At 42.3% G+C, this 24,653-nt stretch overlaps 1 protein-coding gene across 4 annotated transcripts; it reads right to left on the minus strand.

Moving 5' to 3' along the window:
* Positions 1-805: 805 nt before the first annotated feature.
* Positions 806-21,140, minus strand: LOC121178150 (serine/threonine kinase 11 interacting protein). Of its 4 annotated transcripts, none has more exons than XM_041032677.1 (26): positions 20,989-21,140; positions 20,582-20,649; positions 19,961-20,163; positions 19,733-19,807; positions 19,501-19,596; positions 19,270-19,377; positions 19,104-19,175; positions 18,832-18,961; positions 18,290-18,393; positions 18,065-18,154; positions 17,520-17,561; positions 17,270-17,437; positions 16,993-17,074; positions 16,366-16,869; positions 15,876-16,093; positions 15,639-15,749; positions 14,844-15,087; positions 13,108-13,265; positions 12,771-13,023; positions 11,238-11,347; positions 9,861-9,958; positions 8,678-8,856; positions 4,962-5,046; positions 3,779-3,861; positions 2,639-2,865; positions 806-2,037 (listed from the first exon to the last, which is right to left on the minus strand). In XM_041032677.1, exons 1-26 carry the CDS (start codon positions 20,994-20,996, stop codon positions 1,897-1,899), a joined length of 3,657 nt encoding a protein of 1,218 aa, XP_040888611.1. In that variant the 5' UTR covers positions 20,997-21,140; the 3' UTR covers positions 806-1,896. The 4 variants fall into 4 exon arrangements, with proteins under 4 accessions (XP_040888611.1, XP_040888609.1, XP_040888610.1 ...); XM_041032675.1 differs by having other exon boundaries at positions 8,678-8,859; XM_041032676.1 differs by having other exon boundaries at positions 16,366-16,872.
* Between the last annotated feature and the right edge of the window lie 3,513 nt (positions 21,141-24,653).

Raw genomic sequence — 24,653 nt, forward strand, 5'->3', positions numbered from 1 at the left:
GCTTGAAGACGCGGGTGAGTAGTCGCCAGTCATTTGTGTGTAAACACACTTCTGCTCACTGGTTCAGGGATCAGGGCTTTGTCAGCCATGTGGGCGCAACTGAAGGTGATCCTCGTCTCCAACAAGCATGTGCACAGCACATGTACGGCACCGGTGGCTGAAGAAATATTTACACTGTGAAATTGGTTAACATACCTTTCACACAGCTGAGCTTGGACTCAAACCGAGCTTCGCTTCGAGGGGTGGGGTCGGCGGTTTGGTGATGAGTGGCCAGAGAGAACGATGTGTGAAAAGGCCACAAGTTTGAGCCAATAAACAAACAACAGTAAACTGTGGGAGCAGGTGAGATAACAGAATTTAAATCTCATTTCCTGTACAGTTTAGCCATTTTCTTGAACACTTAGTCATCTTTTTGTGAATATCCCTGACCAGAAACCACCCTTCTATACTGGAGCAGTTACTCCACTAGCCTCAAGCATGACTGCCAGAGAACCAAGAAACAGCACTAATCACCTGTCACTGAACTCAGACATGAACAAATCTTTACAGCGATGATGAACAGAGCTGGCAAGTTTGTTCAGGTCAGACTTTTATCTTCTATCACAAACTATGACTAAAACATTATCAGACACACACATCAGGTGGGTGACATAGAGAGTAAAGGGCCCAACAAACTGTAGCTCTGGAATAAATTAGAGTCAGAGATCAGGGAAAGATTCATCGTGGTTCTAAAGGTTTTTGTGCTTTTGTTATGGTTACGCTTCGTCCGGTACGACTCTTTAACAAAAACCCCACAAAACACCAGTGAACACACACATTCCTTTTATTCTGAATTAAACACATCGTACATCATTTCTCCTTCATACTGATACAAAAATAAAAGACACTTTTCTGACTGAACCCATGAAGAAAAAATGATCACAAAGAAATAAATTAAGTTATACTGGTTAATCTAAATTAACAGTACTGAATTACTGATCTCTACTGCATCTGTACAGTGTCACATCACAGTGGCTCACAGGTGCAGCACATTTTAAACTGATATATAAACTAAACAGACGTAAGGATGTACTGCCGGTTACTGGTACGTAACATATTTTCTCCAGCTGATCTGAAATTAAACAAAAACACTACCAAGTTTAACAAAATGAACCTCTGTTCCCAAGTTTTAAAGAAAAGAGCTGCTACCGTTCATCTTTTCACGTAACACAGTGCCGAGACACATCATGAGACCCTAATTGGGTGGAAAGGGTGTGAAGTGACCCTCGATGACAGGCTGGAGCCGGGGCCTTTCAGAAGCACCCCCAGCCTCGTGCTGAGCGCGTGATATCACAACTCGCTGCACCCTAAGATGGCGAGGAAATTCAGCTTAAAGGCGGGGGGGTGGGGGGGTTAGATTTAAGTCTCAGCTCCTTGTATTACTCCCCTAAAAATCCTTTGACACAACATTTCTTCACAACTTAATGCTCTCTCAGTTCCAAACCTCCCGAAACCTGCTCCATAACAGCCTGATGCTACAATGAAGGAAGAACAACACAAGATGCATTAAGGTGCATTTCAATAAAAAAACATGGCAGCTGCAGAGGAAACAAGGCACACTCCATTTCAGCTGTAGGAAAGTTCAGTGGGATGGTATCTGGAGGAAAAATTATGCAACCAGTGCTTTTACAGACTTGTGTACCACATGAATGAGTGCAATCATTTCCAAGTTCTTGGCTTAAAAGGCGATGAAAGCAGCGAGAGTAATGGGACCAGACTGAGTGCAGATTGTGTAGAGAGCAAATAAAGACACACTTGCTCACGCTCACTTAACATCTCCCAGAACCAACAAGCAGATTCATGCTCACAAAACACACAGGGGCAGACACACACACTTTTTTTCCATGCCCTCCCCCATTATGCTGCTTTGTCTTGCAGGCTTGTGTGTAGTTTTACTCCGAACATGGCCTCCCACTGTGTTCTGACCCAGGCCAGCAGACCCTGGAGGAGCTCAGTGCTCTCCGAGCGCACACACCACATCTTCTCCTGTTTCACAATCTGCGAGCGAGAACACAACATGAGAAACTATTAAAATTAAAGCAGTTAATCACAAGTAAATTCTGCTTGACAATACTGGAAACTGCAACAGGCTGCTTCCTGAACGTAAGTAAGAAAGAATCTAAACCAACAATCATCAACACAATGCGCATGTTGGTCAACACTGTGCAGCCTAATTTCCCAGCACACATGCTTAACAATTATTGATCCCACCCTGCATTATGTTCTAACATCAAACAGAACTTGATTGTGTTTGATTTCAGTGAAATTCTTCTTTCTAGTGATAAGCAAACAAATTAAGTGCAGAAGATGATCATTGCATTAGATGCTCTAATGCAATGACTGTATGCACATGTGGGACAAATCAGCACAGAACTTGGCTTGTTTTTACCTGTTTCTACAGTTTTGGTTTGATTCAGGAGATCACAGCTGAGACAAAGGCGTGACGGAATAGCAATGATGGGATGATACAAACATCCACGGCTGTATTTAAATGAAAACAGCACGGCCAACTGAGGCAGCACATGTTTGATTCAGGTGAAAAATCTTTCCTGTGATATTACAGCTCTGTGTTTCAGATTTCTGAGGAAATGATACAAACCTCATCGTAAAGCTTGATGTCTATTCTGCACTGATCTGAAGGCCACAGGTGGACCGAGCTCACGCAGCTGATTGGCAGTGTTTCTAAAACAGCAACGCTTCCGCTGCGTGGTTCTTTGTTTTCATTCCCCGTCGGGCTGTTGGAGCTTTTCGTCCACTGGTGATCTTCTTTGAGCAGGTAGAGCGTTTCCCGGGTTGCCAGGACCGTCAGCGGCGTCCAAATGTCCTCTGAGAGAAAAAATACAATTGAAATGGTCAAAGGTGCTGTCAGTTCCTGATGCCTGTCTATCCTGTTTACTTATTAAATGTTTTTTAGCTTTCTGCTACAATCAAAGATGAGTTGTAGGATTATATTTCATGTCAAAAGACTCCAGCTTCAGAGGAGCAGGGAGATGGAAAAGTCAGGTCTAGGCACGCTAAATTTATGGCACTTGAAATTCCACGGTCGTGCACAGCTGTGTGTAGCCTGCAGCTACCTTGGCTTTAAATGTGACAGGGAGGCATCCTGCAGCACCGGTACACATGTACAGACCACATGCAAGCCAATACAGTCAGACACACAAGATTTCTGCTTCATTTTATGGCAAAGGTTGTTAAAACAGATCGTCGGCAGGCGCCTCACCTAAGCTGCTCCCCACAAATCACATCGCCTCGTCGATGTTTTCCTGCCACTATCTGCTTTTATCTTGAAGGAAATATAATCTTTAATATTTTCCTTGTATATCATCTCAGCTTCCTTGCTGTGGGTTAATGTTATTGTTTATGATCTAGCATATTCCACTTTATCTCCACACTGTAAGCTAAATTAACTACATCCACACAAACCACACATAAATCCAGGAAGGAAGAAGGTAGAGACAGTGTCATAAGTAATTAGCGCTAACATCTCTAGCTTTACATCTTCATCCATACATGACACGACCTTATACAGCACATGTTAAGTCTTGAAATCTCTCTTGAAAAAAGTAAATATGTTGAAAAGGAGACTCAGAACGATGGAGGAATGCAGGTGAGAGCAGATCTCTCTGCTGATACCAGACACATATTTGGCACAGAATCAAACTTTCTTTGAAGAACAAAAGGATCCTAAAACCTAAAATGAGGCCGGGAGATAAAGTTCACGGAGGAGAGGACATGTCACCTTGCAGGACAAAGGCCAGAATGTAGAAAAACTGCAGCTGGCCGTCCTCCACATCTGCCTGGATGTCTTCACACACCAGAGACCTAACATATCAAAAGACATGAAGTGTTGACACAATACTGCATTAATGTTTATGAACACAGAAATCTCCCATCATTTCTAAACTGGCTGCTGTTTAGTTAAAAGCAGAGACGCTGTTGCGGCTGGCAGGTGCTGCCACGCTGTCTCACATGGAATCACTTCGGCATCGTGGGGTGAATTTCACAGCAACTGTGAAGCAAAGGGGATAATTGACATAATAATAGCTGACAGGACTTGGGTTGCGCAAACACTGGAAGTGTGCTCTGAGACTGTGGTTAGCTGCCACACAACACATGAAAGGGGGCTTTGATTGTTTTTTTACTTTCGGATTGTTGAGCCGTGGAGTCTGTTGCCTGAGGACAAATCACAAATGGGGAGATTTGAGGCATCAGTGAGAGCTGGTCCCCGGGATGAATTAATCTGTTCTTCTTGATAAAGGCTGGTCTTGGGATGTGTCAGTGTAAAAACCATCTTTTTTTTTCTCTAAGCTAAAGGGAAGTTGGTATTTATCTGACTTAGTGGATAGCTGGACAACATGTTTGCCAGGTTGTCCAGACTGCTGTCTGAAGTCTGTTTGTTTAACTGAAATCTTTGATTATTCACAACATGTTTTTTGCACATTTTACACCTGTTTCTGAGAAGTGCCCTTTTTTTTTTCTTCTCTGAAATTTGATTAAGATAACCACATTCTTTTTCGGTGAGAACCTAGAGAAAGCTACTGTCTTCTGTTTAGGAAAGAAAAACATACAAATAAAGGTGTAAAAAAAAAAAAACACAAGGTGATAACAAAATACACCACATGACATGCATGTTTCAGGATTTGTAGCACAACACATGTTACAAATTAAGCTGTGGTTTACCAGCTAATTTAGTGGGGCCGTTTTACAAAATGAAGTCTAAAAAAAGCGGCTTGTAATCAACTAAAGATGTGTCAGCAATGTGCAGTGTTCAGCAGCCATAGCTCATTTAACTTGCACCTCCCAACCACCCAACAACGCTGTTCAGACCACATCTTTCAGCATCTACACATTCCATTTTCTCGCTGCCTCCAGTGGCGACTACCCTCGACAAAGTAAGCGTGCAGAAGCTGAGTGTGGCATACCAGAGATGGTGCTGGGGGTTGAGTCTTGTCGTAGAGATGGACTTCAGCTTGCTGTCTGATTTATGAGCCATCTCACGCACAATTCCTAAAGAAAAAAAAACAGAAAAACACAAGCAATCAGGTGAGTTTTGTAATCACCAACATCATGCTGATTTTACCCCCAGGAATGAATATAAATCTCCAAGACTGATTGGTGCATCATGTCTGAGCAGCACTTAAGTTCACAGCTCGGAGCCTGTTGGTGAACAGCTGTGAAGGTGAACAGCAGAGCATCTCTCTGCTCATTTTCATGACACATTCTGGGATGAGACACTGATGGAACAAGTATCAACACTGTCAGAGTTAAAGACTTTGGCACTGTAAACAATTACCAGGGAAGCAAATGAGAGCAGCGATGGAGAAAATCAAGTGAAACACGTGACTGCCCCGGTCTGAAAACCAAAACCCACCTCTAACTTGTAAAGGACACAGAGAAGGCACAGTAGCCCAAGAGTGTCACACCCATATATTCATGGAAAGAGGTCTGCACACAAAAGCCAAAGTCAGTCTGAAACTTCTTCTTCTTCTTCTAACTGTAATAAAAAGCCAAAGGATCTCTGGTTGCAAGTGTAAAGTTTCAGCTCCTTAGAATCAGTGGGTGAGAAAATGTTGGGAACACAATGCGCTGGGTCACGCTCACATTCACGAATTGCAGCGTGGCATTGAATTCGACAACAATACAGGGCAGAGAGGATATCTGCAGTGTGGCTTCACGGTCAAGAGTGAATAGACAGAACTTCAAAAGGATTTAAAGGGACAGTGGGGGGGAGTGGGGAGGAAAGGGGACAATCCTGGGTTAACAGTGGAGGAAAATAAGATTCTGACAAAACAAACCCTGCGTTATCAATACACTCCTGTATTAACAGAGGGTTTTCTACAGTTATGAGTTCATAGTTAAATTCAGCTCCATCCTTTCAGTTTGTTGTATTTTACAAAGATGCCCATGTGTGTTTCTGCTATGTTTGTCCTGCTGGAGACTGAACCAAACTAACAAATCCTGCTTTCATGTCTCGACAGACAGACAAAAGTTTCAGCAAAAAATGGTTTGCTAAACTTCTAACTGTTGAATTGTTAAAATGTTGTGGATTCTGGGATTCATCAGAAAGTGTTGCTGTTGGATAAAACAGCAAACATTCTTTCCCTGTTCTGTGTCATGTCTCTGATATTCTTATTCTGCACAACAGAAAAATAAAATGTCAGTTTTGATCACTCATTTACGTCAAAAGAAAAGAAAGCCAATGACGAGTTTAACTCAAAATATTTTGGACAAATTTGGTTGATGGTTCATTCACTTTCACGACAATTTGCTTTGGGCTCGAGTCAAAGTCTCCCACACTGCTGGCAGAACATTTTCACATGTGTGAGGAGAAACAGCGAGTGTCAGACTAACTACAAGATTAAATGACCTGTTAACATGGACAGTTTTCGCGAGGTGCCATCCAAGATTGCAATCACGAGTAAGCAAAGGCGACAGGCCGAGCGTGTTAAGAACCAAGTTTGCAACAGACGAACTCAGGCTGGTGCTCTGGTCTGTGTCAATACTCCTGCTTGCTCTTGTTTCCGTCCCAGACTCTTTGGCTGCCTCGTCCACCGACACCAATGCTCCTGATGCTTTTCACATGAAATCAAATACTGCACCACTGTTTGATATGGTGGACAGCTGAGACAGGAAATAGGTTCAAATGAACATGCATTTCACTCTAAACCGTGTTCTGTCTCGCTAATACTGAAAACTATAACCATGTTGGTGAAATGCATCCATCACTATAACCACTGTAACAAAGTTTGAGTACAACAGTAAAAAGCAACAGATTCCTCCAACTGAGAGAAAATGACTGGACAGAAGCGTCTCGTGTTATCTCTCACGTTTCAATAAAGCTGTGTCAGACTCGGTTAGAGTAAGGAGCATCCAGCTCCAGAAAGCTCTCCCAGTTATAACCACATCCTCCCTCTTTCTTCCAGCCAGCGAGGCCTTCGTCATTCCAGTTGCGGTTCGTCCACATAAACGGGAGCCAACTTGGACGATGGAAGGGGTTTGTTATGGTTAAGCTTTTCCGTAATTCTCCTGACAAAATATTACAACAGCTGTTTTGGGGTTAATTTGGTATTAGGAAAAGAGAGCTTGGCATTACAGCAGCTTAGTTATCTTTATAATCAAGGATCAAAAGCAAAACAAGCATCATGTACTTTATGTATACGTAGTTGGCACTTAAACACTTATCTACAATAAACATCAGATTTTCATGCATTTTCTTTGGATGCACCTGGAAGGTTACAACAAACTATTAAACAAACTATTATTCATGTTTTTCACTCTGTTCTGTTTTTGACAAACTCTGTGGTCTTGCTGGGAGAAATCCGGAATCATTTCCAGACCCAGTAAATGAGCTGTTTATGAATTTGGACAAAAAAAAAAAAAAAAAAAAAGCTCTCAGAGGACGCAGGGAAACTAGAGATAGAGGGAGAGAGATGAAAAGAACGAGGAGCGACGTGTGTTGGAAAAAGTGAGAAATTAATCTAAAAACAAGGTTTGATGGGAGAGGATGGGTTCATGAGTGATGCTGCTGACATTGCACAGAAAAGGACGGGGAAGCATTGTCAAAAAACCTTTTACATACATTTCCACATCCTCCTCAAACAATGCAGAGAAGCCTTGAAACTGACAGATGCGATTACTGATCGTAAACTTTTTAAAAACTTTTTAGTAAAAGTTTGAAAGGATGCTGCCCTCTTAAACAAATGAAAGATCATTTTAAAATGTGCACTGCCTGAGATACTACATTCATATTTGCAACACCGCAAATGTTGAATTGTTCCACACGCATCCATAAATAATCTCAGAAACGCCATCAGACAGCAGCTGAAGGCAGAGAGTGGTGGAAAAATGTGGACTTCTCTTCTTGTCTCTTGATTGAATCTGAAGTTCTTGCCTGTGCTCAGTATCTTGTACTGTGAAATTGGTAATATGAAGCAGTAATTACGGGAAGATACTTTCATACATCACATTCTCTATCACAAATTTCCCTAAAGGGTAGAATTATGTGGACTTAGAACTGAGCATCAATACTTTTCCATGCGTGCCAAGTTCCTGTTTTCTCCCAACGGTAAGAGGCTGGAAATTGGCAAATTAATTTTCCATATTTTTCCAGACATTCCAAACCCGAGCAGGAGCCCCCGTCTAATAAAAGGTTTTCCTCTCAGCCTCTGGTCCTCCCTTGCAGACAAGTAGGTCTGGGCAGGATGTACTTAGTCTGTGTGAACCCAATACTGAGGGGGACGGGGCAGAAATCTGCGTCACATAGCCCACATGTGGTATAGTATTAGTTTGTGAGGGGAGTAGGTTGGGTTTCTCAGTCTGTGGCATAATGCCTCTGAGTGGAACATGCTGTTCCAATACCTGCCTCAGGGACTCAACTGTACTCTACAAGTTTTTTAAAATCTAAATTAGTCCGTGGTTTATTTTGTGGCATCGTCCCTCAAAGTGCCTTGAGGAAATTGAAGAAACCAGTGAAACCAGTAAGTGCTGAGAGAACAGGGAGAGTGAGTTTCTCTCCCTGACTATAGTTACAAAATAAAACTTCCTTTTATGTGTTTTTCCATACATTAAACAAACCATTTTCCACTTTGCTTGTGTTTGGCAGTGTTTTTTCTTTTCTTTCTTTTTTTTTTTTTTTTACCTGTCAACAGGCCAAAGAAGCGTTTGCAACGTAAACTGTCCCTCACAAGGAGGGTGTAGGCCACGCCCCTGTCTCCAAACTCCATGTGGATGCTCTGAGAGCCCAGCCCCACCTCCAGGTAGCTGAGCTCCATGATTGGGTGGCTGTCCCTCTTCTGCAGCCAATCAGACAGCTGGCCTCTGCTGGGAGGAAAAGACGTGAGGCATTAGCGAGCGCAGAAAATGTACTGTCACAGTGAGGATGGATTAAATGGTTTACTTGATCTCTGACACTTGGAGATGTTCTGCCAGAACAACACTTCAGAATGTGTTTGTAAAAGCCAAAGTTTATTCAGTACAACCACGGTAATAACTTATGTAATACCTTTTTTTTTTTTTTCTTTTTTTTTTTTAGGGATTAAGATGAAAGGTCAAATCCAAAGTTTCTTGCACAGTGCCAAGAACAAGAGAAGTCAGATTTCTAAAAGTAAAGTAACCCTGTAGTGACACGACATTAACTTGTATCTGTAGTAATTTTGTAAGAGCCACCACAGCATGGGCTCCAGGCCAGGGGGGGAGAGAGAGTTTGTTTTGATGAGAGATGAATATCCTCTCATTTATGTGACCGAGGACATGAAAAAAAAATAAGAAAGGGGCTTAAAGTAGTCGGAGGAGAAAAGACTCCACAGTCAACAGACACTTTGAGGTCAATGTGTTCTCAAGATGTGACCTAGAAACCTGGACAGGTTATGCAATATTATCCACATCTTAAATGGAGGGTGTGGAGCTGCACACCAACATGAAAAAAGTCATAATTGTTAACTGCAGTGTGGCGCCCTCTTTTGAATCATTGTCCACACCAGCAGGATTTGATTAAACCTTTGATAAAATGGAATGTGTTTCGTCAGTATCTCACTGACATAAGCTCTACACCATGTGCAACTTACTTTTATGAATCCTGCTTAAACTTAACCATTCCTTTATTTGACTTTCTTTCCGTTTCCGTTTTGGTTGAGGGCTACCTGCACTTGGTGAAACCTTAAAGTTGTAGCATACCTTAATTAAAATAATCTTATTTTATTTAAAATTTACAAAGCACCAAGTAAAAAATTAATTTATGCTTTCTTGCAAATAAGTAGTTAGAAAAAAGGGAGATAATCAGACTCAGGAAGGATTTCTCTGACCTGTAAAGTTCTTCTACTTACTGCATCTCCGAAGTCATTTCCAGGAAATAGATTCGCTGGTTTGACACCACGAGCAGAGAGGGAACCTCCCCTGGCTCCCCAAATTTTACAGCTGACATCTAAGAGCGCACAGAGAAAGGCCAACATGATGCACAGCAGCAAAAGTCTCATTTCCTATATCATAATGGACATGATAATCATTACAACATGAACACAACCTCTCAATGCTGCGTATTACAGCAGGATCACGTGCATCATAAATCCATAAAATCAAAACCTTTGACTAATAAACTATTAACAACCATATTCTCAGCTGACACTGGTTCATCTGATCTTCACAAGCTCTGTGGAGGGTTAGAATTAGACCTGCAGAACAAGATCTTGCTTCATTTCCTCCTAAACAACACAAAAAGTAAAAGCACATGTGAAACAGCGAGCAGCCTCTGTCTCTGGGTAAATAAACATAACTACAGTGAATGGAGCGGGACCTCCTGTTTCCAGCTGTGGTTTGCTCGGTCCTGTTCCGCTCTTTGCTCTTTGTCCAGGTGTCTGACACAGAAAAGCAACAGCCCGCTGACTTGAAGAGCTCCCAGGATGCACTGCATATTAAAGAGGTCTCCGGGAATGCTGAGTGACAGCAGGGGGGGGCGCAAAACTAGTCAAGGAAGCTACAGAGGAAGAAGGAGATGAGTGGGGTTGAATGGGCTCCCGGGAGATTTACTGACTGCGTTCATCTTGGCTCACTGAGATGAAACCACAGCTGAAGTGTTGTAGGTCTTAAAGTTGTCACCACCCATTAAGCTGGAATCTTTTGGCCATCAGGGAGATATGTTAGAGGACTTTTAAAAACCACAATCACAAAAGAAACAATAACAGCAACATAAAAACTCTGTGCTGCTAAATCTGAGTGATCAGTCACAGGCTGCCATGACTGGCTAAATTCTGTTTAAACAGCAGAGTCTGGCATTAATACTGTTCCCTCTCTTAATATTAGCTCCAGTAAAAATTGCAAAACCATGAAAATCTATTTTCTAAATCAAAGTGAGAACAGTTGTGGTTATTTCATATGAGAGATTTCTCCATTTCTGCTTTTGTCCTTTCTTTTCTTGCTGGTTTAAAGTGGCAGGACTCAACTGGCAAGAGCTAATGTCCCATATGTCCATGCATCAACCAGAGTTTAGCAACATTTAACACAAAATGTGACGGATGCACTGTCAGTCGAAACTGATGCAACCACAAACAACAGTCCAGAGTTTTCAGTGTTAACCTCTTAAAAAAACAATAACAAAGGATTTTTTCCCCCCCTAAACTTTAAAGGAAGAGTTTGACTTTTCGGAAAATACACTTGAGATTAGACAAAAACAACTTTTAATCTGTGTGTGCCTCACTCATACAGACCTTGAGGAAAGAGTGAAGCTCATCCTCCTCCTCAAAAACCTCCATATCCAGGAAAAGCTTCAGCCGATGGTCCACGGCTTCATAGTCCTCAGACAGCAGGTCCACATCATCTAAAAACACGTCAACAGTTGGTCAGTGTTAAAACTGTTGGTCGGACACAATAACCAAACAGGGCCAGTATTGCTTGTGTTTTTCAGTACTTCATAAAAAAACAAATCTTCATGAATTAGGGCTGAAATACCAAAACTGAATAAATCTTTTCCGGCTACTTTTATTTATTCTCTAAAATGATATCTTGCATTCATACTTAAGCCATAGTTTCCTGGCACCAGTGTGAAGACTTACATATTTCTTGGCTTTTATGAAACTTTAGCCAGATTTTACTGCAGCATTAGCCAACAGCCCTCGAGCAGAACGGCATTTAAGAGCAATAAATTCACCAGTGAACAGCAACGGAGGTCATCTGAACACTGATGAATGGCTACAGCTAATCAAAAATGACAAGGCGTGGACCTGCAGAGGCCAAAGCAAACCCACCGTCTGTCATTTGAGGAGAGTACAAACAGATCAGATTAAAAAGGCCTTTGAACCTTCAGACAACGTTCTTTATAAAGGTGAAAGGTGTATGTACACACACACACACACACACACAGGCTGACTTGTCCTTTGAGACAAAGCACGTCTTCAGAAAGAAGAAAATCAGGGCTCTGCACCACAACAATAGCTGCACTGTCACTAAGAAAAGATACTATATTCAGTGTCAGTCAGTGTTTTAGGATGAGTACGAGTTGTCTCCAGTGTGAGACTGTGGTTTCAGGACAGATTATGTGGTATTGGCACAACAACTACAGCATTACACACACACACAAAAAAAAAAAAAGACACAGAAAGCTATTATTACGGCCCAGCCCTCCCTCTCTCAGGCTTTCATTCCTCTCCCATCACTTCCAGTAATGACTCCAATCTGTCTTGTTGCACTGTTACCAAGCGGTTCATCTAAAAATGGCAGACAGATGTGGTGGAAATCGGATGCTGTTACAGAGATACAGAGCTCCGCGAAGGATTTCTGTGCCACACAGTTTCCACAAGATCGAAAAACTTCCCATCGCTGTTCACTTTCAATTAGGTCTTAAACACATCTTTAGGAAAAGGCACTGAAGCTGACGTGAACAGTTTATGCCACAGTTGATGTGTTTTACAATGACAGTACGAACTGTAGAATCTGAATCAAGTAATAAAATACCATTTATATTTTACTGCTGTTTGGGCTTTCCTCCAATAAACAGTCCTGCCAACATCACAACGTCACTTTAACTGTTTCAGTTCCAGCTTCTAAAATGTGAAAAGTTTTTCCTTTTTTTTTTTTTTAATATCACTATAAATTAAAAAGCTGCAGCTGTTGTATTGCCCTGGTCCTGACAGTCAGAATATACAGATGGAAATAAACTCCATAGGTATGCACTAAATGTTTAGATATAAAATATTAATCGTTAGTCGGAGCCTTAAAAAGGGGCTGACTGAGGGAAAACCCACCGTTTGGAGCGGATCTTCCTGCAGGATGGGCTTGGACTTCGGGTGGTGTTGCACCAGTGGCGGTGTAGTGGTAGCTCCCGGCCAGGTCCTCTTTACTTTGGCACTCTGTGTTGTAGGAGAGGCTGTAGGTGTCACCAGCATCGTCCCTGGTGATGAAGGAGCTTCCCTGGGCAGTGACAAAGGTAGGATCTTCTACAGTGGTGACAGACTCCAGGATGGGACTACTGCTAATACTGGCATCTGTGTAGTCGTCCTGTAGCGATACAGAGAAATGAAAATAAATTACAGCACAAGGGAAAACAAAGAGAAAAGTGTGTTTCTAACTGATCACACAGACCTTATTGACACTACGAGTGCTCTGGGTTATGTCCAGATGATCGTCCTCACTGTCGGGCCTTGACGGATGACGGATGGGCGTGCTGCTGTAGGGAGTGGATTGGCCAGCCAGCTGGACCACATGATCGCTACCACATTCTGGACAAACAGTACTGTTTCCTGAAACACACACAACAGATACAAATACAGGAAGTGATTTCCAAAAAGCTTCGTATTGGTGGTGAAAACATCAGAATCACTGACAAAGAACAGCAGGTGCTTCTCTTTGTGGCCTCAGTTATTATAATACAAATGTTTGGTGCAATAATTAGCAAACCTGACACTAACAGTGTGTTAGTGTCATCTACTGAATCTATTCAAGAACCTGAGGACAGCCGACTGACCTATAATACACGAAAACTGACAGAAAACATGCCTCCTTTCATTCCAAGTTTCACATGAGGAAGACACTTTTTTCTTCCTGCAGGGCATGTATTTCTGTAACCCACAGGCAAACGTCTAAGTTCGGACACGTGCGAATGAAAAAAGGTATTTGATGCCTGAAATTTCAGCAGAACACCAGAGTAAGCACACAAACAAAGGAGCACCGTTCCAAGAAATCCCCAAAACATGTGTCGAACAAAGACTGCACACTGTCTGTGCGTGCCGGAGCAGGTCTTAATGTCAGGTTTGGCTGAGTTGCTGGGAGGTGTCTGCTGGAGCGAAGGGTATTATCTGTCTCCTGCTGATTACAGGATGGTGGGAAATCAGTGGAATGGGCCACTTGGCAATAAAAGAGCAGAGACAGCTCCTGGGCTGCTTCGCTCGGGTCCATCTGAAACAAATATTTTGTTTTGGGAAAATCCGCAGCCCTGTGCAGACTACCAGTGGGAGCCTGATAGTGGACAAGAAGTGCTCTGACGTCAAACGATAAACATCTTTAGCATGAACTCTTTTGCATTCGTGACCTCGCCTTGTGTCTTCTTCTGTTTTATCTTCAGCTTTCAACAGCAAAGCCAGCTGACACTGACACAGGAAAGAATGAAAAGTTAAAACTCTTAAGGATGGTCTGAAGTATGTAAAGCTGAGCATGACTCATCTGAGACTGTGCGTGACTCTGAGTCTGAGGGATGAATCAGAAAAAGGCTTGTCAGAGTCAAGGCTATTGTGTGTGTGTGTGGGATTCTCTGACATCGAATGATGACAGATTCAGATATAAACATCACATTGCTTGGACAAGTTTTTTCACTCATCAGCTGTGGTGCTAAGGACGCATTTTTTTAAATCATCAAATGATATGTTTAACAGATTTTAATCCATTTCAAAGACGCCCCTTAACATCTGGCCAGTGAAAATACATCATAAGTTGATCGATGACTGTTTTAACCCCTTTTCTGCATCACCTGCTTCACTCTAAACTACAATAACAGAGTCCGTGTGTGTTTTATTGTGAATGTGTTTTGTCTCATATTTGTTATTTGTTGCTTTCTTCCTGTAAACATTTCAACTTTATAAATTGTGGGGACGCCTTTAACATCTGGTCAGGGTCTACGGACGTAGATCAGCTGAATATTTACAGTTTTTTTCTGCTGATCAACAGGAATTTACTGAATTGCAGGCAACTTTCATAAATTTGAAATGAACTCAACAACACGAGTATTTAAAGAGGGAACATCGAGCAATATTAAAAAAAAAAAGAAGATACATTCAACACATGCAAGATTCTTCAGGTGTCTTTCTGTCCAGGCCATTTCTCACCTTTGCGGTCACCATCACATTCTGCCCTTGTCTGCTCCTCCCTGTCCTGTTCTTCCACACCCTCCGGCAGCATCGCAGCCCCTCTCCGCCTCGATCTCCCTCCGGCCTCCTCCTCACTGCCCTCTCCCTGGGGCACAAACTCTGACCTGCAGCGAAGGCACTGCAGGCGAACGTGGCTGGGGCGCAGCTCGGAGTCACGCCGCTGGTTTTCCTCCACCACATCAGACAGCACGTCGGTCAGAGCCTTGTCAGAAAACAGTTAACATATTTTAACATTTAATCAATGTGTTCACACTGTGAGCAAAACCAAAAAAAGGTTCATTTATTTCCCCACAAAATCAAGCAACAATCAGTCTTGTTCTATGAGCAGCTAGAGTAGAGTTCAATGTGTTTGGTGGACTTCAGCTATGTGTGTGTTTATAAAGCATAATTCATAACTGCCTGACTGCTCACCACAAATCTGAAGAAAATATTCACATGCTGGAATTGGTATAGGCTTTCTGTCAAATCTGGCACAGAGTGTACGTTACATAACACGAGAAGATCAAAATCATTCCAAAAAAAAAAAAAAAGGCACAGTAGTAAACATGGTACAGCGTGTACTGCTGGATGTTGATGTCATATCTGAAAACAAAGGTACCAGGGGTTGGCAAGAGGGCAGCCTGTGAGCTTGACCAGACTTGTACAAGTCTCTCTTCTGCAAGCGAGTGAACTTTGTGATCTTGTGTCATCTTACAGAGCAGAAGGAAAGTTACCTAATATAAAAACAGGACTCAGAGTGTGTGTGTTATCGACCTGTAGTGCCTGTTGTGGGTCATCATCCAGCAGGACGTAGCGTCTCCTCCTCTTCTCCCTGCTGATGTAGTCAAACTGAAGTTCCACAGCTGGAAGCATCTCTTCTGTATCCTGAGACAAAGAGAGAGAGAAGAGAGAAAACTAATTTCTGAACTTCTTAATACTGTATTTTCTTGATATATTGAGGTGGAAACTCATCTTTAATGTCCCATCTTTCCATTTCTTTCCTCCTCTTACCACACGGGTCCATGCGGCCTCTGTGGTCTCCACCCCAGCCAGGCTGTCCAGCTCCAGACGGCATCTCTCCTGGCCTCGCTGCATGTCCACCTCCAGCACCAGGCCCTGTTTTATGCACAGAAACACCTCCCTCCTCCTCCCCTTACCCCCCTGGCCAGTGGCATCTCCTTCCTCTTTGTCAGATAAGACACCCACAAGTAAGGGGTGACACAGGTCCACTAACAAAAAAAAAGAAAAGACAGAAGGAGGGAGATCAGAGGAGGAGAAAAGATTTAAAAAGCTTTTAGTGATAAATTTCTCAGAAGAGTTGCAAGGTCCATTTTATTGATAAATACTGTATGAGTAATTTCCTGCTTTGTACCTTGTTTATGTTCAAGACACAATTGTTATTGTCCAATTTTAATGACTTCAGTAGTAATGTAAACCTTTATTAGAAGTGTCCAAACAGTCCTTAAATTCTGGTTCTTGTGACAAATTATAAATATCCTACCTCCTAAGTCCTCCTCTTCTTCATCCTCCTTAATGTTTCCACTTCCTGCTCTAGCCGACCTTTGGGACTCTGGACTTGGCCCCGGTGAGCTTATAACTCCCTGGCTCACCACCTGACCACACACCATGCTGTCCTCCAACGTGGACTCTGTGTGTCGAGTGCTCTGACTGGGCCACTGCAGGGTGGATTCTGTTTCCTGGTCTCCATCCACGTCCAAAGTTTCCACCCTTGGTTCAGATGAGAGAGGCGGAGTGGGGAGGACCTTTGGGAATTCCAGGTATGGTGGAGACGGCTGCTTCCCGGGGCTGGTGGATGGACACTGGGTGGTGGTGCTGAAGCCATTGGGAAGAGTTTGATGGTGAGTGGTTGGCTGACTGGTGTTCGCAGTGGTGGTGATGGCAGAGGATCCATCGAGATGGTGCTGATACCTCAGCCAATCCTCCCCCAGCTGCTCTCTGAAGCTGGACATGCGCTCGATCTCCTGCTGGTGGGGAAGGTGAATACCTACTGGACACATGACATATAAACATTTAAGTTTTAGATATTTATTCAACAGCTGAAAAAACTGGAGGAAAGCAGTCAGGGGGAAAAGGGGGTGAATCTATATATTTGGCATGATAAACCCACTCTGTGAGGAGGACAGCTGTCTGGGCTTATAATCTGTATCACTGGGCTCGGATATGCTGGCCCTCCGCACTTTGACTTTAGTCTGAAAGACAAAATGGTTTGGAAGATGAAAATCATGTCAGAGCATTGAGACTGTCAGTATCCATCAGTCCAGACAGATCAGTAAAGAAAGGATTTGTTTTAGGATTTGATTTAAACTCTCTACGTGACTTCAGTCACATAACTTAACACCACAAAGAACAATTAATGACCACACACGGAGGAGAAGCTCTCTTACTCTGCATTTCTTCTTGCGAATGTGTGAGACTCCCACTTCTCCAACTGACAGGCTGTCACTGAGCTCCCCAGGACCACTGGACACTTCTGGGTTACTCCGCTCCGGTGGCATCACAACTGGAGCCGAAGTCTGGACCTGGAAGATCAGTTGGCCTGGTTTAGGCAGAACCTGCAAAAGAAAGGTGTAACTCTGAGAGTGGTGCAACTCAGAAACAACAACAGGTCGATCACATACTGACTGAGAAACTTACTGATAACTCGTACGAGGAAAGCGGGACACCATCAAGTTTGAGCTGGAAAGAAACACATAAAGAAACGCTGGTTATGCAACAAAAAACATAACAAAGCAAAAAACCATGACATGTCCTATTTCTCAGTCAATTGTTATCACTAGGTGATATTTTCAATCCAATATGACGGCAGACCACCAGACAGTGGAAGTCTGCATCACAGCCAGTAACGCAAAGAAAACTCTGGAGTCCACATATGGTAGCCAGGAAGCAGTTTAAGAGCTATTTCAAATGTGTGGAGCAGCTGAGCTTTCAAATAAATCAAGACATAATACCTGTATATACCTACTATAACTGTAATAGTATATTTAAAGAGCACAGCTTACTTTGGAAATATAACATATCCACGTTACGTGTTTTACAGCAGGACATTACGTGATCTGCTTCGGTCTTCAGCTGCTATGAGTTGTTTTGCACAGTCGCTGTTAATGCGCCACTGCCCTGACGTCCAAGACAAATGTCCATGCTGATGGGATACCTGATATGAAGCTATAATTATGACTCACCCTAAGATTAGCAGCCTTTGGAGACAGATGTCGGACGGTGCAGGTGCGGTGGGTCTTCTGGAAGTACAGCGGGTTGCCCTCCAGATTGAGCTAAAACAAGATGTTACATTTTACAGTGGTCTGGTGTCACACAGGATGTGTGAAGCAAACACTTACAGGAAAGACAATGAATGAATCCCATACAAGAGCCTTAGAGAATAAAACTGAGTGCATGTGTGTCCTTACTGTGTTGAGGCAGTGCAGCAAGGAGAGAGGAGCCAGCTGTGAATGCTCCAACAGAAGATTGTAGGCCAGGTCTAAGTGCCGGAGTGAAGACAACTGCTCCACACCTGTTTTTATCAGAGAGTGACATGATGCAGGAGAAGAGACGTGGTATCAGTATCTGCATAAACAACATGTGGAATTAAAAAAATCGGAACTCAAATATCTGGTTTGATTCTAATGCTTTTCTCTCCTCAGACATAATAAACACGCAGGTGTGAGATTATTTAATGCTCCACTGTGTGATGATAAACAATTTCCAAGACAAACAGGGAGACTTTCAAAACACTGGGAGGTGGGGGGTCAGTGTCAGAGAACGTCTGCTATCTAATAACAGATAAAGTTGTAAGTTTGTGTATCTGCACAGTGAGCAACTTCCTGTTTTTCCAGGGTTTTTTGTAACTCTCTGAGGTGTGTGAATGGACTGGCTGACTGTCAAATCTGGCTAGGGACTGTTTGTCTGTGACTAAAGAAAAAGACTGACTGTTTACATCGGCCTAGCGTACCGTTTATAGTCTCCAGTTCATTGTTCCTGAGGATGAGTGTCATGAGTTTGGCCCTGGCACTCAGGCCCAGCGTTGGCGCCCTCTGCAGGCAGTTGTAGCCCAGATTCAAGTGTTCCAGTTCACTCAAGGGCTGAGAGAAAGAAACGGGGGAAATAACAGAAACACAGAAAGGCAGAACAAGGGATTGTCACAAGTATATTTTGCAAGTGAGTTTATGTTATGTAATTTACATGTTAATAATATATTCACACAAACTGTGGTACCTATCCTACCTTTAGAAATTCAGCACACTCCTGAATCTTGTTATGGCTTAGATCCAGAGTTTTCAGGACGTTCAGTAAACTCTGTGAAAGAGAAGGTGCAGAGGGCTGAGGTCAGATAAAGATAACATCAGCTAGTTAGTCAATAATGATAAATCTCTGTGTGTGTTTGTCTTACTAGTGACTGGTCAAGGCAGATAATGGAATTGTAGCTGAAGTTAAGGGTGTGCAGTTCCAGCCAAGGCAGTGCAGAGCTCAGGTCGCCTCCACACAGAGAAAGCAGCTCCTAGAAAACAAACCAGCCACACACATATTGCTTAGCCTTTGACTTTTGTTGCCAGACATTCCACACATAAACTCAATGACACTTGTTGACAAGTGTATTGCAGCGAGCAGTACACTACAGTACCTCCAGAGAGCTGAGGCTCTTTGAGCAGATGAAGACCTCCAACTGGGAGTAAATTCCTCTGAGTCCCTCTAGACAGTGTGGGGGGATTCGCTTTAGCTGTTAAGGAAGAGAGACAAAAACAAACATGATGTGGGCTGAAATGAGAATGATTACATGTTGTCAGGACTGACAGGACAGGGGACAAGTTTAGTGATGGAAAAAAAGAAGGAATGAATGTCGTCAGAGTTCACACCTCCAAATACTTCAGTGACTTGAACGGGAAGATTTTCACCACAGACTGAAGTATCATCTCCGGCGGGTTGATGAGCTGCATTTAAAAATTAAACACACAACATGTCATTATTCTGAACCCCAGCAGGGGTTAACAGTATTCACATCTGCAAAACAAACATTCTTCCATGCTAAGGCAGACTTTGTAAAGTCAGAACATGAGACCCACTCTGGGGGTTCCAAAGCCCACCTTGAGGGAGATGGTCTTTTGCAGGACGTCGAACAGGAACTGCAACTGCAGCAGAGAAGCGGTGTCAGCAGGGTGAGAGGGCAGCGCCAGGAAGCCATGCTGCTGGCTCCTGGACAGCAAGTGCTGTTCAAACAGCCTGGTGAGGTGCTGCAAGCTGGCTGCTGGCAAGGTCAGTGTGCTGCTGCCGTCCAGCACCAAGTCACCTGGAGCGTAGAAAAAAACAACTCAGTTAGGAATCTAGCAGCCAATGTTGATTGTCCTTTATTGATGGAGCTGACAAATTCCTTAGTGTTTACAATGTTGCAAAACAACTGAGCTCAGGCTGGTAACCTACTAACACACTCTGAATTTGTGTTATTCAGCAACTGATTTAACATATGACATTAGTCCATGTTTGATCAGCAGGACCAAAGCACAGAAACAGAAACAGTAGATTTTCATCATTACAAAGAAAGACGTGTACCAGTGTCAGGTTTTTCTGAACAGCCTGTTCTTCCCACTCTTTCAGTAAAAGTCTGAGTGAATACAGTCCCTGACATACAGCACACTGACATTGTTTGTGGTTGACCTTAACATCCAAAGGATATGTCATTTAAATACATATAGTAAGTGTCACATTACCATCATTTCGCAGGAGAGTGGCCAAGCTGTGTACAAGGGAGGACTGGCCAGCTTGAGATACAGCCATCCTGTAACATTTCAAACAATGCACAATGTTAGCACGACTGCATATCAACAGAAATACAGTAAATTTCCTCCTTTAAGCAGCTGTTGTAGAACCGTTTCCTTAAAAAAGGTCGCTTGCCTTAAGTGTCAGTTAGTGTTATTTAAGCTTATCGTAACTCAGGAATTACAACTCTATCCTAGAAACATTTTTGACGTGTTATTGTAACTGCTGTCCACGCATTTACTATCTAACATTAACATTCAAAACTCTGCACTTAACCTGCTGCAGCTAACGTTGCCTCAGCTAACGTGGCGTTGAACTAGCAAACCTATTTCCTGGTAGCCAAGTTAAAACGACATACCTCTGCATTGACAGCCAGAAAATGGACGGCTAACATCAAGTTCTTGCTTCCACACGTAGCTACTAAAGCATGTTACCTTTTGTACATGAAGAAAAACTACGTTTTAGCCTGTGATTGCTGGTCTTACAGTGCACTGCACAGCGATGTTGACATTTTTTGCATCACATGACCAAGTGCCTAAAGTCTCTACGGTGGCCCTGACAAACCAAAAAGGACATCCTCTCAAAAGGCGCACAATCTCCTCTCCCCAAGCTGATAACTGTCCAATAAACAGAACAAATTAGTAGTTCCACGATTTCCTATCACTATATCTTCATTATCCTACAGCTTGTAAGGCAGAAGAGGAGAAACTATCTTACGCAAACACAGGAAAAGTCCATTTTTCAAGTTAACAGATTCTGTGCCATGTTAGAAAATTAATTCATGCAAAATTCCCATGAAATTTCGGCCTTTAGAATTAGCGTCACCTCAAAATCACACCAAATGAGTATATTTCTGTGCCGCTTTGTCATTGTAGGGTGATGATCCTGCGGGTGGCCACAGGGTGGCGCACTTTAGCAAGGAGACCAGCATTCACAACACACGTCAGTGATATGTGAGTGCAAATGAAAATGTCAAATTAACTTCTCACTTCAGCCAGCAAAGACACTTAATCCATCCAGCTATTCTTTTCTCAGAATTGCAAGCAGCTGCACCATGCATTTGTAGTTTACATATGATTTCCAGCCAAAAGCAAAGATAAGGTCCAAGTTTCATCCAGAAAACCAGCACAGTATTTTTAATCTTTCATGTATAGACCCTTTAAAGGTCAATACTAGACCTTTTGTGCTTCAGAGTTTTAAGACCCAAGCAGTAAGGCACAGATTTCGTGGTGGCTGAGGTTTTAATAAATGCCAGCTGTCAAATATACCAGCCTGAGACTCGCACCACATCTGCCTGTTGGCAGATGTTGGTCAAACCATATCCGAGTCATGGCACCAATAAAAAACAGAGCTCAGGAGCTGGATGGCCAAGGAGTGTGAGTGTTATTTATGCTTGCTTTGCATGGCTGCAGAATGTGTACTGATTTCTGAGTGAAACAAAACAAGTCTGATTTTGATTTGTGCTGCTCTTGCAAAAACTCAACCATCATGCAAAACAGCCAACCAGCCAGCTTGAAGCAAAACTTTGTGTGAACTTGATATTGTGACAAACTGGTTAGTTACAGTAAAAAGAGGCTTTTATGGGACATGTCTATTAAATGTAATGACATAGACAGTGATGATCTCAACATGGTTGCAGGACAAACAGTGGGTCTAAAGTTTCGGTGTACAGTGTAATGCTGAGATCAGCGTATACCCATGTTGAGAGCTTCAGCTTCTGGATTCTAAAACTGTAAACCCACGCATTTATTTGACACATTAGGAGAGCGGCTTTCAGTTGGTCTTTATTTTGTTTCATTGGGGAATACATAACACACTGTGGCTCCATAACAGATACTTCACAAAGATTTGCATGAGCAAATAAAGCAAGAACTTTCCTAATTTGCACATGCATCACTGGTTGCTAGGCAGCGGACAAACACACTCACACTTGGACACACACACATATAAAAAAAAAAAAAAAAAAACAAGCACACACATAAGCATTTTTCCATTTGGGACTTCTGATGTGAACATTTCCATGTAAGGATTTATGTACTGTAATTTGGTAAACATTTCCATTCAGAGACATGTTGCACATTGCACCAGCTAAAGGGAGTCTCATGCACAGCTGGTTAACTGTGCATTCATGAAAACTAGTTTTGACAGTTTTCTTATTCTTACGACCTCCTTCTATAGCAGTATTACATTCAAATAAAATTACATTTGTTGAAATTGTTTGTGTCTGACACTGCAAGACAATTAAATACTCATATTCCTTAAAAATGTGTTATGCTCTGAACAAGTAGCCATTGTTTTGTACTTATGGAATGAACATACAACCCAGCTGTTTAGCTGCAGTAAGCGTGACCTGCATAACTTCATTTTATACAGGCCCAGCAATCAGATGATAAATTACTTTTCCAACCCTCCTACTCATTGCCTCTACTTATCCAATCAGTAGTCCAAGCAGAGGGAGTCTTAATTAAGTATAATCAAAACCAAACACTAAAAAGTGCACACATTCATTATCAAAGTCTGAAAAATGAACACGAGGATGTCTTCAGGGACCCGTTTCAGTTGATAAGAACAGTATAGAGCCAAAAGTACAGTAATGTTGAACTTTGTCTGCTTTGGGAAAATACTTTTTGAGCTTAAAAATAGTTTGCTAAGTCATTATGACTTAAGTCTTAGAACATAAGGTAAAATGGGGTTTAAGCACAGTCTTTCTAACTTTCTGCATTTTAAAAAGGCTTCTGTCATTGTTGCAGCAGTCTTTCAGCAGGCCTGCTGTGAGGCTTAGCAGCTCTAAATTAGCTGGATGAAGCGTAGCGTTACAAACATTAATTGGCTAGTTAGTGGTTTATATCACCACTGCATCGATTAAGACGAAAATATTTGGCTCACTCTGAGAGGTTATTTTGGACTGAGCCTTTCACGGAAAGTGAAATCTAGTAAAGTGTTTCCATTTAGGTTTTTAGGTGTTTGTCGTTTATAGTCATTCACTTATTGTTGGCAGTTGTTTTCCTCTCAGTCAAGAGTGGCACTGCCAAAAAATGTATTAGCAGTTTTTATGAATTACATATATATATATACACAAAAAACTGTTAAATACTTTATAAAGGCTTTTTTATGTGTGTAATCTAATCTCATATGATTACATACAATTACAGCTGTATTATACTATGTTATTAATTATTCATTAGATCCTTATACAGTTAGGGGTGCTTCATAAGAGGAATTATAATTAAAACTCTTTATCTCCTTCTATGAGCTTACTAATTCCTTTCAGTGTTATTAAGTATTGATTAAGTGTTCATATACTGCATATAAATGCTTAAATAGAGGATAAAATTAGGTGTTATTATATGGTTAAAAGGACGTACAGAGTTTTGGGGACGTACTGTGCTGTAATTAAGGAGATGACCTCTCGCATACAATACTCTCTCTGTAAACTCACTGAGGCACATGTACTGTATGTGTCCTGAGCCCATCAGTGATTCCATACCTTCCTCTATCAATGTGGAGTTTATCCAGAGTTTGTGTTTGCTTAACAATTCCATGGGGAGGAATTTAAGTAACTGACCTTGGTGGGGATTACTTTGCACACATGGGCAGATACTGCGGCCTGTTAGGCCTATTAGCTAGTGGCCATCCCAGACACAAATCCTCGCCCCGAGGCTCATATTTATAAAATGCCAGGCCTTCTCTCCTGCTGCTTTTCCATCCATGGTTTCAAAAAATGACATATGAGGTTCTATGTGCAAACAGCCCTCTGGGCATCCTCCTGACTCACACCTCTGAGATACAAGACAGCTTCAAATGTGCCCTTTCTCCCTCACTCCACCCCTAAGGTGAGCTAGGATGCCGATCGTGAATAGGGCCAAATAGTATTAAATCAGGGGGCACCCACAAAACAAAATAATCTGCATTTATATCTGCGGAGTAAGGTTACACATGCCACTTCTATTTCTGGGACCTTGGATAAACACCGATTAGTCTACCGCACTGGACGGGGTTAATAGGAGCTTGTTCGGTGGGCAA

Source organism: Toxotes jaculatrix, chromosome 24 (assembly GCF_017976425.1).
Source record: "Toxotes jaculatrix isolate fToxJac2 chromosome 24, fToxJac2.pri, whole genome shotgun sequence".
Taxonomy (NCBI): Eukaryota; Metazoa; Chordata; class Actinopteri; family Toxotidae; genus Toxotes; species Toxotes jaculatrix.